Consider the following 16,850-nt stretch of genomic DNA (forward strand, 5'->3'; position numbering starts at 1 on the left):
ATTGCCATTACAAAAAAATGAAGCAGTAAACTTTGGAAAAATTACTATTTGTCTCATTCTCAATACTTTTGGCCATGACTGTAGTATTCAGTTATCTGGGCTGATAGGTGGAGACTAGCTGCTCTGATGTCTTTCATACACAGCACACAGAAGCAGATAATTTCTTTTTTTGTAGCACACAAGACAGAAGCAGAAATAGCAGGATGGAAGACATTTTACTGCAGTACTAGCCTGTGTGACTGTGAATCCAGCTCTGGAGCAAGCTAAACAGTTGTTTCAAGCAGGAGCTGCCTGTTTTTGAACCTCTTTCACTGTGCTGTGTGCTTCTCACTCCTCCTCCCCCTCTCTATCTACCTCTGTTGTCTGACACCACACTTCGCTACCACGCCACTTTGTTTTGACCAAGACAGATATGGGGTGGATAGCAAAGATGAATGGTTTAGGATGCAGGGGATGGGTAAAAAGTGACTCAAAAGTGAAAGAATAACATGTCTCTAATAAAGTATATTACAATATATTATACAATATATTACAAATATATTTTTTATATTCGCATGTACTATTGATTTATGCAAAGTTTGTTGAAACGACAGTGACCATTTAAATGCTACTCTTCATAATTTATAAATCTGTAGTCTGTGCACCAGTTATAGATTATACCATTTTCAACATCACTCCCAAGTCTTTATAATCTGAATTAGATTGGCAATCAATTGAAATTTTGTAGTATATAATTATGTTATATTTTATGGAGTATTTATTGTTCCTACAGAGACCGACACTTTCAGCTCTGATAGGACAATGCCAAACCATTTAGGGAATGGACTATTCATAAGAGAAAAGGTAAAAACTCAGTGGTCAATTTATTTATACATTTCCAGGCGAAATAACAGAGGATAGGAGAAATGTAGAGATCATAGAAAAGATTATCCAAAATAACTAGGAAAAAATACAAAACGATCCAGCGGGAACTGCTAAAAAGTTAGTCAAACTTAAGTTTTATTTAGCCTTTAAAACATAATACTCCACCATATGTTGGCAGTAGTGCACAATAAGAGTTACGACCTACGCGTTTTGACGTTAGTCTTAGACCATGATTAAGACTAATGTCGAAACGCGTAGGTCGTAACTCTTTTTGTGCACTAATGCCAAGTTTTGCTAACTTTTTAGCAGTTCCCACTGGATCGTTTTGTATTTTTTCCTAGTCCTCATCACAGCTGTTCTGACTGGATCCTTGCGGGATTGCACACACTCCACACGTCTTAAGGTGAGCGGACTTATTTCTATTTTTTTCTATCCAAAATAACTGTTTTATGGGGTACTCAAGTATTTGCTAAAACAGAACTCAGAAGAGCTGTCATGTATCACACAATATCTGACATTAAATGATATCTCCTGTTGAGAGATCCTAACACCTCAATCATGCATGGTTTTTGATAATGAATGTTCTTCTAGTTGCTTAATACAATGGGACACAATGGAATGCAATAAACACATGAATATTTTATTCTGATTTAAAGCCAATGATCAAAAACTGAAGAGAGGTATAAATAATTGCAAAACGTAGCAAAGTCATTTATTATACAGGAAGAGAATTTGGTGATAAATTGAATTTCTGCTTTTCCTATCATTCAGTAACAACCTTCACACTATAGCGGAATCATCATTGCTTTTAAATTATAATGTGTTGCCTTATAGACATTTTAATTCCATGTTCTCATAATGTTAATTTATGTAAGCCGCAAGGAATCACTGTAGTATTTTATATCGGACAGCAGACACATGGACACTAACCATTGCAATGGACTTTTGTGTTAAGCAGGCATGTGTCCTTCCTAATTGCTCTAATTTAATAATACTGATCTCCTCTGCAAAGTTGGAGCAATCTCTAAACTTCATAGATCTGGTATTCATAATTGAGCTCTCAGATGTATATGGAAGTTGCCAGTAATTGGTCGAGCCAAATTTCTGTGTTCTGAAAAACATTCTGACAAAGAACAGGATATGGTGTAATTCTGACCTGGCGTGATTGATCATCATAAGAAATTGCTATAGCTGTATTCCCTGGATATGCTCTGCATTGCTTTTTATGGAAAAAAACTCTATGCCAAAGCACAGGAAACTCAAGAAATATGTTTGGATTCTGTTATAGCATTTTGACAGGATACACAAATAACGATTATTCCTACGTAAATAAATTTCATACATTTTGTAAAATCAGTGGGCATGCACTGTTACAATAGTAAATGTCATTTTTTTTTAAAAGCAATGTCACTGTCTCTAAAGGTTTATTTACACAGATAAGCTCCGATAGCTTCAGTTCAAATATATAGATTTCCTTTCAGGTCAGAGTTTTCTGTTCTCCAGTACCGATGATTCTAAAGAACGCCCCCCTCTTGTACCACCGGTAAACTCACAGTCTTTTCGAACAGCAGCTCTTTGCTGAATACTTATATTTTTTGGCAAATGTGTAGTCTCGATTTGGAAGAATATGTGGCGTCTTTCCATACTTTACAAGACAGGCCTTTAGCACAGTCACATCTCTGAAATATCTCCAAGCCATGAGAGCCCTTTTTTCTTAGTTTTGTGCAAACTTCCCCTTGACGTAATACGGGTTTACAAATTTTGGTCCAGAAATGTCGAGCACAGCAAAAGCCTTCAATACAATCAGTTGACCGCAGACAAGGATCTCCTTCATGTCCTGCCAAGATTTAAGAAAGAAGTTAATTACAATTTTATTATAGATCCATTTAAAGTGCCCAGTAACATTACGCAGTTATTCCTTCATTAACAGCCGGAATAAAGTAAACATTAAAGAGTCTTTTCTTAGACATTTCTGGCCTATCCTCATGATAACTGCATGTTTCCTTCTGGAAGGAAATCACACCTATTCATACAACAGAAGTCCTTTTTTCTATACACAAATCTCTTCACTATCTTCTATGGGAGCTGCAGATACAACCCAGCAAGTGTGCGCCTCTCCTTCTACCTTAACCATAACACCAGGCAAGAATGGATGTCGATAGACCATGCAATATTGGATCCCTTCTGTCATCAGTTTTTTTACAGTGTGGGGAAAGGTTATACAAAGGTGGAACTTAGTGACACAAATGTAAAGTTCCAAATAACAGGAGTAAAGATTCAAAGAGTAGTAGTATTATCAACTCTTATTTCAGTGCCACAAAGAACATTATTTGTAGGTCTAGATCTCCAAATCAGATCTAAAAATAAAGAAATTTAATAATAGTATTGTTCATATGACACATTCACTTTTTCTGTGATGCCAATGGTGTAAATGAGTTGTTCAGGACTATGGGCCAGACACTGATCTGCATGAGAATCTGCATCCAGAGCTTATTATAAACGAAAGGGAGAGTTACCAGTGTGAGACATGTTAATAACACAGAACTGTAGAACTGAGCTCTGTCTACAAACACATATGCAGCAGGTCTCACAACTGTGCTGTATTACACCACTGTCTGTTCGTGAGATGGAAACTGAAACACAGCTCTGCAGTGGGATCAGGAGAGCAGAGAGCGGCCATTACATATTACACTGGTAACACCCTCTTCATGAAAAATAAGCTCTGGAGGCAGATTCTCATGCAGATCAATGTCCATCCCATAGCTCTTAAAAACTCATTTACATGTAAAAAAAATGTGGATTTCTCTGGAATAAAACATTGGATACCAGATATCAAGATAGCATGTTATTCAGCTTTCTATAATCTGCATGCCCATATAGACGGCTTAGGGGGGTTGATCCTACTGACAGATTCCCTTTAATCACATTGTTTTAAATTAAAGGGTAACTGTGCTGTCAAGTAACTTTTCAAAATAATCTGTCTTATAAGACATGAGGAATAATACAATTTCTGGCCTTTATGTCACTTATATCTTGCATTCTCACCAGTTTTCCTCTCTGCATGCTCTATCTGTAACTCTGGGAGCTGAGGGAAGATGAGCTGTAGTGATTTCTCCTATAGGCAGCACAGAGAGGGAAAAGCTCGATCTTTATTCACTTTTGAGCTCAAAGAGACAAGTTGCAGCAACATGGGGGACATTATAGAGCAGAACTCAACTGTCTTGATCTGAATTAACAGAAATGTGAGGTAAAACACTTGTTACAGAGCTCTGCATGATATTTTTCTGTTTGCCTCATCTGTTCCCTTCCCTCCAAAGAGGATAATGGACTTTGTCACATAACTCCTCTGAGCAAGATGGATTTGAGCTGCTTTTTTTTACAATAACACAATGGATAATGACTTCAGGAATTTGGCTTGGAGGGGGGGAGAAGTGTCTGATAAGTAGGGAAGGAAGCTAATTTCACTGATAAGATACATCACAAAGTTTCTTATAATCACCTGTAATAATTGTTTATGCAAAGTTTGTTTAAAGTACAGTTCTGTTTTAACTTTAAAGTACACTTTAATCAATAGATCTTGGGATACAAAATAAGTTTAATAATTGGATAATATTCCTGTTCTGAGATAATCGTATAAATGTGCCCCTATTATTTACTGCGTAATGACTGTGTCTGATGGTGCAGGAACACGGTCTGATCATACCACAGCTCCCGGGAAGGAGCGGAAACAAAAGACTATACAGATAGCACAGCATGAGATCACAGATGCTGCTTTCTGTGAGGGAAACATTTCACTGCCTGTTTAAAAACTTGTTTTACCTCACAGAAAGAATCAACTGTGATTCCCTGCTGAAACCTCTGTATACTCTATTTCTTCCTCTCCTGCCCAGGAGCTGTGATACACCCAGCCACATTCATGCACGGTCAGACACAGCTATTACACAGGGTTACATTTATAAGATTATCTTGGGACAGGAACATTTTTTTAAAGCACCACTCCAGTGGTTTTCTTTTTCAGCGCTGGAGTGAAACTTTAAATGTAAGCCCCCTGCCCCATTCTTATACTCACCGTCCGGCGGCTTCTCCTTTTCCAGACACTTCTCCGGTCCCGTGGCATCATCTTGTGCCCGAAACTTCTGACTGGCAGGAAATCAGAAGTTACATCATCATGCAAGTCTATGAGAGCCAGAACAAGGCTCTCATAGTGATGTATTGAAAAGAGACATCCGGCCCGCTCCATGAAACCATGGAGCTACCGATTGGTCACATTTCGCAGGAGACCGACGGGAACAATGCTGGAAAAGGATGAAGGTGGCGGCAGGTGAGTACAAGACAGGGGAATTACATTCAAAGCACCACTCCAGCGGTGAAATAAAAAAAAATGCAGGAGTTGTGCTTTAACACATTCAATTGTGGAACTTATTTTTATTCTAAGATGTATTAATTAAAATGTACTTTGTTCACAAGATGACTCCATTTAAGCACAGAAATTTGAATTTATCTAGACTCACCTTTTATATGCGGCATTTTGGAATGATGTCTTCCAATATTCTGCCAACCCAAATCCTTGTTAGACATGTGACTGTTCTTCTTTGGGCGTCCTTCAAGTTCAGGAATATGAGGTGTTAGGATAGTTTCAGCCACGGGGATACATATACCTGTTGAAAAATATAATTATCTAGATTTTAAGTTGTCAATATACAATCAGTATATCAATAAAAGTAATGTCTGTGCTCAGCTATATCAATAAAATAGTAAAAATGACCATCCATATGTGATAATCTGCACAATCTGCATCATTTCTGTTCCTATACTGGTCTTACTACCTTTAATTTTGTAGTTTGGGATACCTAAAGAGAATGGGCAGAAGCAGATAAGGTATCACATATAGTATACCTGGTGAAATTCTACAGATATGCCCTAAACAGGACATACTACTACAGTCTTTTCTGCTGTGGACCTTTCAGGTTGAATACTTTTGCAAGTTTAGCTGTTTACATCGATTGTCCTTAATTTCTACATGGAAAATATATATTTCTGTTCCGTGTTAGCCAGTAGATAGAAAAATATTAAGATTTTTCTATCAATTCGGTTGCATTAGTCTCATCTATTGCATTATTTCTGTGTGCTATTGTGTATAAATATGTGACTCTTCAGATTTTGTGTTATACAAGCCTGATGAAGAGGCCTGAGTAGCCTCGAAACCTTGCAACCTGTTACCATCTTTTCAGTCAGCCATTGAAAGGTATCAACCACTGAGGACTCTCAAATCTTAATATTTTTACATAATTTTATAGTTTTGTTTCCTTTGAACAGACATTTACTAAGCATTTATGCAAAAATTTAGTGATAAGATTTTTGGTGATCTTTAGTTAAAAAGCAAGACAAGGTAAAAGGCTTTATGGCAATAAAATAAGGAAATACCCAATGCTATTTACATGCACTATTACTATTTACTTACTAGAGCGTATATGCTCATTTTGTTTAGTCTTGTTTTTTTTCAATAAAATAAGGAGATATGATAGAAAATCATAAAATAAAAGAGAGGTAACACACAAGAAGAAGACAGGATTTTATAAAATTTTGGGTAAGCTCAAAGTATACATCTGATAAAACTAAAAGTTAGTAAAAATAAATACTTTGAAAGAAGAGAAGAAATGTGTGGAGTAAATTGGACGAACAGCGTAACAAGAGAGGTATCTGTTTCCAGAAGAGGTAAAAGAATTACGCACAGATTTTCTTTTTCAAAGCTTTTACGTTTAATAAAAACCCACAATTTCCCTACAATCATCCCAATTCAAAAGCTCAATTCTTTGCAAAAGATGTATAGAAAGCTGCATTGTTACATGCTTAATGGCAAGAGAACGGTGACCACCCAGGCAAATAGTTAAAATTAATAGGCACTTCTTTTACTCATGAAACACTAAGATGTCTTCAAATGTTCCTTCATTTGAAAAAACATATGGATATATTTTAGAATATTTCAGACATCGCATCAGTTTTTCATTACTTTCACTGTATGCTTGTTGTTATTTTCTATTACATTGTTACAATTTACCACATTTCTTTCTCTCACTGTAAAATATGATTGTACAAATAGACCCAGATTTTCACACCAAACATTTTGTTTTATTAGAAATCATTAGTGTAGTTTGTGAAACATAAAGGAGCGAACCTACTGCATTTAGACACGTAGGAAGAGTGGAGACTGCGGTGGGTCACTTAGAAATTTCATTATTAAAGCATTCTTGCTACTAAACTGATTGAATAGCTAATCACAAATCAACATCAGTTTACCGCAATTTTTCATCCACTGATTATACCTTTAAAAAAATTATAACCTTTAAAAAATTCCAATCAAATCAGAAGGTAATGGAAAATAAAGTCATCTGATAAACTATGAAAATAAAATACATTTCCATGGAAATTATAAAATCTATGAAAATTTCTAGGACAATATATATATTAATATATATTATACACATTTCCATATATTTAAATATATACTGTATGTATAAGTGTATATAGAGTATATACTGTATATTTCTTTATATTGCAAGGTGAACCCGGTAAAAAAAAGTATCAATGAAAAATAATTCCACATTTATTGTTTTTTATTCATCCTTGGAACAAAAAGATGGAATTAAAGGTGATGAATATGTAGTACCCCAAAATTATACCAGTGAAAATAACAGTTTGTCCCATAAAAAACAAGCCCTAAAACAGCTCTGCCTGCAGAAAAATAAAAAAGGTATGAGTCTAAGAATATGGCAACCAACAAAACAGAATAATTTTTGTGAAGTGTTTTTCTGTGTAAGAGAAGTAACCTAAAGAGTGCTTAAGAAAAACAAATATTGTGTATATATCAGGAAAGGAGGGAGCACATCCTTTATTCACCAACACCAGCTACATTTCAGCTCTCTCTATGGAGCCTTTCTCAAGTAGTAAGACTGGTGTTGGTCAATGGAGGATCATCACTTTTTCACTATGTTGAATGTGTTGCCTCTTTTTTTGGATTTTTAAGTCTTTGATAGAAAGCTTTGGTTGCTTCCTTGGGAGAGATTTGCACCCATTTAGGTGCTGCTGTTTTTCTGGATAAATATATATATATATACATATACTGTGTATATATATATATATATATATATATATATATATATATATATACAGTACAGACCAAAAGTTTGGACACACCTTCTCACTTAAAGATTTTTCTGTACTTTCTTGACTATGAAAATTGTACATTCACACTGAAGGCATCAAAACTATGAATTAACACATGTGGAATTATATACTTAACAAAAAAGTGTGGAACAACTGAAAATATGTCTTATATTCTAGGTTCTTCAAAGTAGCCACCTTTTGCTTTGATGACTGCTTTGCACACTCTTGGCATTCTCTTGATGAGCTTCAAGAGGTAGTCACCGGAAATGGTCTTCCAACAATCTTGAAGGAGTTCCCAGAGATGCTTAGTGTTATGAACTGCTACAAACACTAAGGAAAGATAGGAGAACTGTCCCTACAATAGGACTAAGCTGATTCCCTACGATGCAGCGGGGGACCTGTTCGTTGTGAACAGACCCGCCTAAGTCCTCGGCTAGTCTGAACGCAGACCTATAGATATAAGGGAGGGGTCCCTACAAGAACTAAGGACTGGGATATAACTGGACACCTCCTAGCAGAAATTGTAGCAGAGTAAAGACAAACAAACAAAGTACTAGTGGTCAAAAGACCAAGCAAACTACAGAGTAAGGTACAAGGCACCTGGCTAGCTAAAGAGTAAAAGTAACACTGAAGTCCAGCAAGGCCAGGAGGGCGGAGCTGGATTATATAGGCAAAAAGTCATGTGACCAGCAAAATAGAAAAAACTAACAGGAGGGTTCTAACACTTAGCACTTGTTGGCCCTTTTGCCTTCACTCTGCGGTCCAGCTCACCCCAAACCATCTCGATTGGGTTCAGGTCTGGTGACTGTGGAGGCCAGGTCATCTGGCGTAGCACCCCATCACTCTCCTTCATGGTCAAATAGCCCTTACACAGCCTGGAGGTGTGTTTGGGGTCATTGTCCTGTTGAAAAATAAAAGTTGATCCAACTAAATGCAAACCGGATGGAATAGCATGCCGCTGCAAGATGCTGTGGTAGCCATGCTGGCTCAGTATGCCTTCAATTTTGAATAAATCCCCAACAGTGTCACCAGCAAAGCACCCCCACACCTCCTCCTCCATGCTTCACGATGGGAACCAGGCATGTAGAGTCCATCCGTTCACCTTTTCTGCGTTGCACAAAGACACGGTGGTTGGAACCAAAGATCTCAAATTTGGACTCATCAGACCAAAGCACAGATTTCCACTGGTCTAATGTCCATTCCTTGTGTTCTTTAGCCCAAACAAGTCTCTTCTGCTTGTTGCCTGTCCTTTGCAGTGGTTTCCTAGCAGCTATTTTACCATGAAGGCCTGCTACACAAAGTCTCCTCTTAACAGTTGTTGTAGAGATGTTGTTATGCACACGCCCGGACTGGCTGGAGTGTGCGTGATTAGTGATCCCACTGTACCATGAACCGAGGAGTGCCTGGAGGGGCGTAACTAAGTATCAACCCGATCCGACCAAGGTCGCACGGCGGCTCAAACGACTCCGTGCACCAAGGTGGAACCGGGCAGAGGGATCAGGTGCTACTCCAGGTCAGACCCCGGACACGGCTGTTGACCCACACCAGGGAATACAGGAACAGGCAGGTTAGGCTGGCACACAGACAGGTGGGTATTGGCAGGCACGGCTGGAGTGCAGACAGGAGGATACTGGCGAGCATGGCTGGTATGTAGACAGGGGGATACTGGCTAGCACGGCTGGAGTGCCGACAGGGAGGCACTAGCAGGTTGGAGCGCAGGCTGGATAGGGTCCAGTACAGACTGGGATTCAGGAACAGAACCGCAGATGTGGTAGACAAGCAGAGCAGAGAGGAACCACCGGAGCGGTGAGCAAGGCAGAGCAGAGAGGGGCCACCGGAGTGGTGAGCAAGGCAGAGCAGGAAGGAACCGCCGGAGCGGTGAGCAAGGCAGAGCAGAGCGAAACCGCCGGAGCGGTGAACAAGGCAGAGCAGGAAGGAACCGCCGGAGCGGTGAGCAAGGCAGAGCAGAGCGAAACCGCCGGAGCGGTGAACAAGGCAGAGCAGGAAGGAACCACCGGAGCGGTGAGCAAGGCAGAGCAGAGCGAAACCGCCGGAGCGGTGAACAAGGCAGAGCAGGAAGGTACCTCCGGAGCGGTGAGCAAGGCAGAGCAGATCGAAATTGCCAGAGCGGTGAACAAGGCAGAGCAGAGAGGACAGGGCTCTGTTCACACTGAACAGACAGGAAGGGACAAGCAGAACCAGATACACACAGGGTACTTGCAATGAAATACCGAGTAGACTCTAAACTCACAACAGAAGTACAGAGACAATGAGGATGAGTTAGGTGCAGGTTCAGAGACTGCAGGAAAAAGGAAGGTACGGACACATAGACAAACAGGCTACGAGAGTGTTCAGACAGGAACTGACACTGCAACAAGATACAGGAGCGAGTCTGGGTATACGGCCCCCAGAGAGGCGGACAAAGAGGCTAGGAGAGTGCTCAGACAGGAACTGACACTGCGACAAGATACAGGAGCAAGTCTGGGTATACGGCCCCCAGAGAGGTGGACAAACAGGCTAAGAGATAGTTCAGACAGGCCTGGGAATACAGCCCCCAGGTTGGCGGACAGGCAAGAAACAGAACGGGACCTGGCACATCAGAGGCAAGGAGACCTCTGAAGGTAAGAGTTGCTCAGGCATCTCCTACAGGGTGGAGTGGGTTTAAATATCCAGTGACTCACAGCAATAGGCTGGGGATGCATTAGGAGTGTGCTCACAGCAGCTATAAGAAACAGGAAGTAACCGGGCCGCCGCCCTAAGCAGTCAGACCAGAGCATGCACACAGTATGAACAGGAGCACGGCTTACAAACTGGACTGAAGGTTAAGATGCGATCTTGCATAGTGGGAGATGGTGCACTATTCAAGCACGCTGCCAGGTATGTTACAGATGTGTCTGCTGATAGAACTCTGTGTGGCATTGACCTGGTCTCTAATCTGAGCTGCTGTTAACCTGCAATTTCTGAGGCTGGTGATTCGGATAAACTTATCCTCAGAAGCAGAGGTGACTCTTGGTCTTCCTTTCCTGGGGCGGTCCTCATGTGAGCCAGTCCTCATGTGAGCCAGTTTCTTTGTAGCGCTTGATGGTTTTTGCAACTGCACTTGGGGACACTTTCAAAGTTTGCCCAATTTTTCGGACTGACTGACCTTCATTTCTTAAAGTAATGATGGCCACTCGTTTTTCTTTACTTAGCTGCTTTTTTCTTGCCATAATACAAATTCTAACAGTCTATTCAGTAGGACTATCAGCTGTGTATCCACATGACTTCTGCACAACACAACTGATGGTCCCAACCTCATTTCTAAGGCAAGAAATCCCACTTATTAAACCTGACAGGGCACACCAGTGAAGTGATAACCATTTCCGGTGACTATCTCTTGAAGCTCATCAAGAGAATGCCAAGAGTGTGCAAAGCAGTCATCAAAGCAAAAGGTGGCTACTTTGAAGAACCTAGAATATAAGACATATTTTCAGTTGTTTCACACTTTTTTGTTAAGTATATAATTCCACATGTGTTAATTCACAGTTTTGATGCCTTCAGTGTGAATGTACAATTTTCAAAGTCATTAAAATACAGAAAAATTTTTAAATGAGAAGGTGTGTCCAAACTTTTGGTCTGTACTATATATACATATATATATATATATATATATATATATATATATATATATTTATATATATATGCAGGGTGGGCCATTTATATGGATACACCTAAATAAAATCGGAATGTTTGGTGATATCAACTTCCTGTTTGTGGTACATTAGTATATGGAAGGGGGAAAACTTTTCCAGATGGGTGGTGACCATGGCGGCCATTTTGAAGTCGGACATTTTGGATTGGATCCAACTTTATTTTTTTCAATGGGAAGAGGGTAATGTGACACATCAAACGTATTGAGAATTTCCTAAGAAAAACAATGGTGTGTTTGGTTTTACCGTAACTTTATTCTTTCATGAGTTATTTACAAGTTTCTCTTTGTTTACAGCTATTGACATGTCACATAGGTTAACACTTGAGGAGCGGATAGAAATTGTGTTGATGCTTGATCAACGCACTACCCGGGTCATTGCAGCAGATTTCAATGCAAGACACCCTACGAGACCACCCATCTCCCATGCTACAGTTAGCAAACTACTTGCCAAATTTCGTGAAACAGGTTCAGTGTTGGATTTGCCAAAATGTGGATGCAAGAAAACTGTCACTAATGAAGAAACATCAGTGGCTGTCCTAGCTTCATTGAGCAAGAGCCCACAGCGTAGCACTCGCCGCATGTCACTGGAGAGTGGCATCAGTCGAACATTCCTTCGGCGGATATTAGCTACTCACAAATGGCACCCTTACAAAATCCAGCTGAGGCAGCATCTCAATGAGAATGACCGAGATCGGCGCACTGAATTTGCAGAATGGGCAAAACAAAAATTGGAACAGAACCCTCAGTTTACACAGAACATTATGTTCAGTGATGAGGCAAACTTTTTTGTGAATGGTGAAGTTAACAAACAAAACCACCGCTATTGGTCTGACACTAACCCACAGTGGATAGATCCCATCAAGACTGTTGGAACACAAAAATTGATGATATGGTGTGGTATATGGGGTACTAAGATATTGGGGCCATTTTTCATTAATGGAAACCTCAATGCCCCTGGATATCTGAAATTGCTACATCATAATCTGTTGACCTCATTATGCACTGAAGATGGCACTTTCCCTGAGTTTTTCTAACAAGATGAAAAAGCAAAAACTCCAGCTGAGCAAATCTTCTAAAACCAATGTTATATTGGGTCATGGAAAAATATATAAAAAGTCCACCTTGGGAAGGACTTTTTATATATTTTTCCATGACCCAATATAACATTGGTTTTAGAAGATTTGCTCAGCTGGAGTTTTTGCTTTTTCATATGTATGTCCGGTTGCACTGCTGGTTCCGTGCTGCGATCTTCTAGGTGGATGAGCTGATTTTTTCTTTTTCTCTCTTTCTAACAAGATGTTGCACCACCACATTATGGGTGTCAGGTCCGAGCATTCCTATATGAACAGTTTCCTGGAAAGTGGATTGGTTGTCGTGGGCCAGTTGAATGGCCACCAAGGTCTCCCGATCTGACCCCCTTAGACTTTTATCTTTGTGGTCATCTGAAGGCAATTGTCTATGCTGTGAAGATACGAGATGTGTAGCATCTCAAACAATGAATACTGGAAGCCTGTGCTAGCATTTCTTCTGCGGTGTTGCTATCAGTGTGTCAAGAGTGGGAGAAGAGGGTTGCATTGACAATCCAGCACAATGGACAGCACTTTGAACACATTTTATAAGTGGTCATAAATTTGTAAATAAGTCATGAAAGAATAAAGTTACGTTAAAACCAAGCACACCATTGTATTTCTTATGAAATTCTCAATAAGTTTGATGTGTCACATGACCCTCTTCCCATTGAAAAAAATAAAGTTGGATCCAAAATGGCCAACTTCAAAATGGCCACCATGGTCACCACTAGTGTTGAGCGAGCATGCTCGACACTGCTCGGTACTCGCCCGAGCATCTCACTACTTGGGATTTTCGGTGAGCACCGAGCATTTCCGGGTTACTCGGGCGGGAGCTCGGGTCTCTGCCCTGCACGTTTGGAGCTCTTTACAGAGCCAATGAACATGCAGGGATTGCCAGCCAGTCACTGTAATGCTGCAGCCATGTAGTTTGTGGGCATTACAGTGATTGGCTGGCCGCACAGCGTCACCTCGAGTATTTAACACTGTGCGCCGCCATCTTGGACACAGTCGCTCCGGATCAGCCAGTGTAGGGTCAGTGCTGCTGAGCTAGGGAGAGATTTATACTCCGAAATAGTTAGTGTAGGGTCTCTAAAGCCTGCCAAATCAAACAAACATTCCTTCTCAGGACTAATATCCATCCCAGATATCAGGCAGGCACGCTGTATAGGAGACGCAGTGGTTATACCAACAAACGCTGCATTACAGTCCTGTGTGCTCCTGCTGGTCAAATTTCTACACTTATTCCCCGTCTCAGGGGCCAGGAAAAATCCTTTTTTTTTTTCATCTAAATCCTGTATTTATTTATTTTTCCTCAGTCAGACTGTACAAATATGCGTCTTATTAACCTTTTGGTATTCCCCCCCCCCCCAAAAAAAAAAATTGAGTGTGTCTGTGACTGTTCAGACTCCACTATATCTATTTAAAAGAGTCTGGTGTAGGCCAGATAACTAGAAATGTGGTTTTGCAGTTCCACAGTTCAAATCTCTGTATTCTCCTGCTTTTGGCATATTTTCTGTAAAAAAAAACAGTAATAGTGTCTCCCTGGATGCTCAGACACAAATATATCTGTTTAAAAGAGTCTGGTGTAGGCCAGATAACTAGAACTGTGGTTTTGCAGTTCCACGGTTCAAATCTCTGTATTATCCTGCTTTTGGCATTTTTTCCCTAAAAAAAACAGTAATAGTGTCTCCCTGACTGTTCAGACACAAATATATCTGTTTAAAAGATTCTTGTGTAGGCCAGATAACTAGAACTGTGGTTTTGCAGTTCCACGGTTCAAATCTCTGTATTATCCTGCTTTTGTCATTTTTTCCGTAAAAAAAAACAGTAATAGTGTCTCCCTGACTGTTCAGATACAAATATATCTGTTTAAAAGAGTCTGGTGTAGGCCAGATAACTAGAACTGTGGTTTTGCAGTTCCACGGTTCAAATCTCTGTATTATCCTGCTTTTGGTATTTTTTCCGTAAAAAAAACAATAATAGTGTCTCCCTGACTGTTCAGACACAAATATATCTTTTTAAAAGAGTCTGATGTAGGCCACATAACTAGAACTGTGGTTTTGCAGTTCCACGGTTCAAATCTCTGTATTATCCTGCTTTTGGCATTTTTCCCGTAAAAAAAACTGTAATAGTGTCTCCCTGACTGTTCAGACACAAATATATCTGTTTAAAAGAGTCTTGTGTAGGCCAGATAACTAGAACTGTGGTTTTGCAGTTCCACGGTTCAAATCTCTGTATTATCCACCTTTTTTCCATAAAAAATAAAAAAATTGAGTGTCTCACTCAGTGTTCAGACACAAATATATCTGTTAAAAAGATTCTGGTGTAGGCCAGATAACTAGAACTGTGGTTTTGCAGTTCCACGGTTCAAATCTCTGTATTATCCTGCTTTTGGTATTTTTCCATAAAAAAAAACAGTAATAGTGTCTCCCTGACTGTTGAGACACAAATATATCTGTTTAAAAGAGTCTTGTGTAGGCCAGATAATTAGAACTGTGGTTTTGCAGTTCCACGGTTCAAATCTCTGTATTATCCTGCTTTTGGTATTTTTTCCATAAAAAAAAACAGTAATAGTGTCTCCCTGACTGTTGAGACACAAATATATCTGTTTAAAAGAGTCTTGTGTAGGCCAGATAACTAGAACTGTGGTTTTGCAGTTCCACGGTTCAAATCTCTGTATTATCCACCTTTTTTCCGTAAAAAATAAAAAAATTGACTGTCTCGCTCAGTGTTCAGACACAAATATATCTGTTAAAAAGACTCTGGTGTAGGCCAGATAACTAGAACTGTGGTTTTCCTCTTCCACGGTTCTAATCCCCTTTCTCTTACCCTTTTTCCATTGATAGTGCGAGTGTAAGCTATTTTACTTCATTTACAATGGGCAAGGCGCGTGGCAAGGGACGTGGAACTGGACGTTCTGGTGATGGTGCGTGTAGAGGACGGGGCCGTGGCCAAGGTGAAAATGTGCCACAACCAACAGCCGCATCTTCTCGCTTCCACTTCTTGACCGAATTACTAGGGAAGCACACTATAACACCAGTATTGCGAACTGATCAATGTGAACAGGTTATTAATTGGATAGCAGATAATACTTCCAGTTACCAGGGCACCACCACCTCCGGTCTGTCTTCCACACGGTCAAGTTTTAGTAGCCGTGAGTCTCGACCGCATAATCCTCCTCACCCTGATGCTCCTTCCTCCCACCATGCCAAGTGTCGTCAGACAGCAATTGATCCCACACTTGGACACTCTGAAGAGCTGTTCACTGGTCCATTTCCATATTTGTGCCCCTCGCCTCTCCACTTGAAGTGGTGGAAGAGGAGATCCCATGTAGCGATGCCCAAATATTTGAACAGCCACGGCCAGAGGAAGCCGACACTGGCAATTTGTCACAAGAGGTGGACGATGACGAGACACAATTGCCACGAAGTGAGGCGGAGTATTGTGGTGCGCAAGTGGAAGAGGAGGAGGTGGTGGATGATCTAATAACTGACCCAACGTGGCAGGAGGACACGCAGAGCGAGGCCAGCAGCACACAGGGGGAGGGAGGCAGAGTACCCCAACAGGCAGGAAGAAGCAGTGTGGTGGCCGCACACAGAAGGCGGGCAACCGTTCCCCGTAACACCAACATGAGGGACGTTGCCAGTACAACCCGTAGGTCTTCCAGAGTCTGGAATTTTTTTAAAGACTCTGCTGATAACTCCAAAAAGGCCATTTGTACCACCTGCCATGCCAGCATCAGCAGGGGTGACAAAACTATCAGCCTGACCACCACCAGCATGATCAGGCACATGTCAGCAAAGCACCCGACTTTGTGGGGCGAACCCCAGGGTCCACGACCAGTGCCAGCGGATGTCACCACAGCTTCTTCCGCTGTTGTGCGTGTAATAGAACCCCCTTTTGTGCGTGCAAGGATATCCCCTGTCCATACTGCATGCAAAGATGCCCCCTCCTCTCAGTCTTCACTTGTTATGGCAGTTTCTCAAGAAACAGCATCAACATCCACGTCCACGTCCCACCACAGCGTTCAATTGTCCATATCCCAGAGCTTTGAATGAAAG

General features: G+C 40.7%; 1 protein-coding gene across 1 annotated transcript in view; it reads right to left on the minus strand.

Moving 5' to 3' along the window:
* Positions 1-1,151: 1,151 nt before the first annotated feature.
* The window catches only part of DKK2 (dickkopf WNT signaling pathway inhibitor 2), a 159,818-nt gene continuing 144,119 nt past the window's right edge, over positions 1,152-16,850 (minus strand). Inside the window, exons 3-4 of the mRNA XM_073639664.1 lie at positions 5,376-5,522; positions 1,152-2,701 (exon numbers count right to left, since the gene is read on the minus strand). Coding sequence (XP_073495765.1) covers positions 2,451-2,701; positions 5,376-5,522 — 398 coding nt within the window. The 3' untranslated portion in view covers positions 1,152-2,450. The remainder of the gene's footprint in view (positions 2,702-5,375; positions 5,523-16,850) is intronic.

This window comes from Phyllobates terribilis, unplaced genomic scaffold, assembly GCF_046119375.1.
Source record: "Phyllobates terribilis strain yellow unplaced genomic scaffold, ASM4611937v1 Scaffold_1__5_contigs__length_1240528914, whole genome shotgun sequence".
NCBI classification, from domain to species: Eukaryota; Metazoa; Chordata; class Amphibia; order Anura; family Dendrobatidae; genus Phyllobates; species Phyllobates terribilis.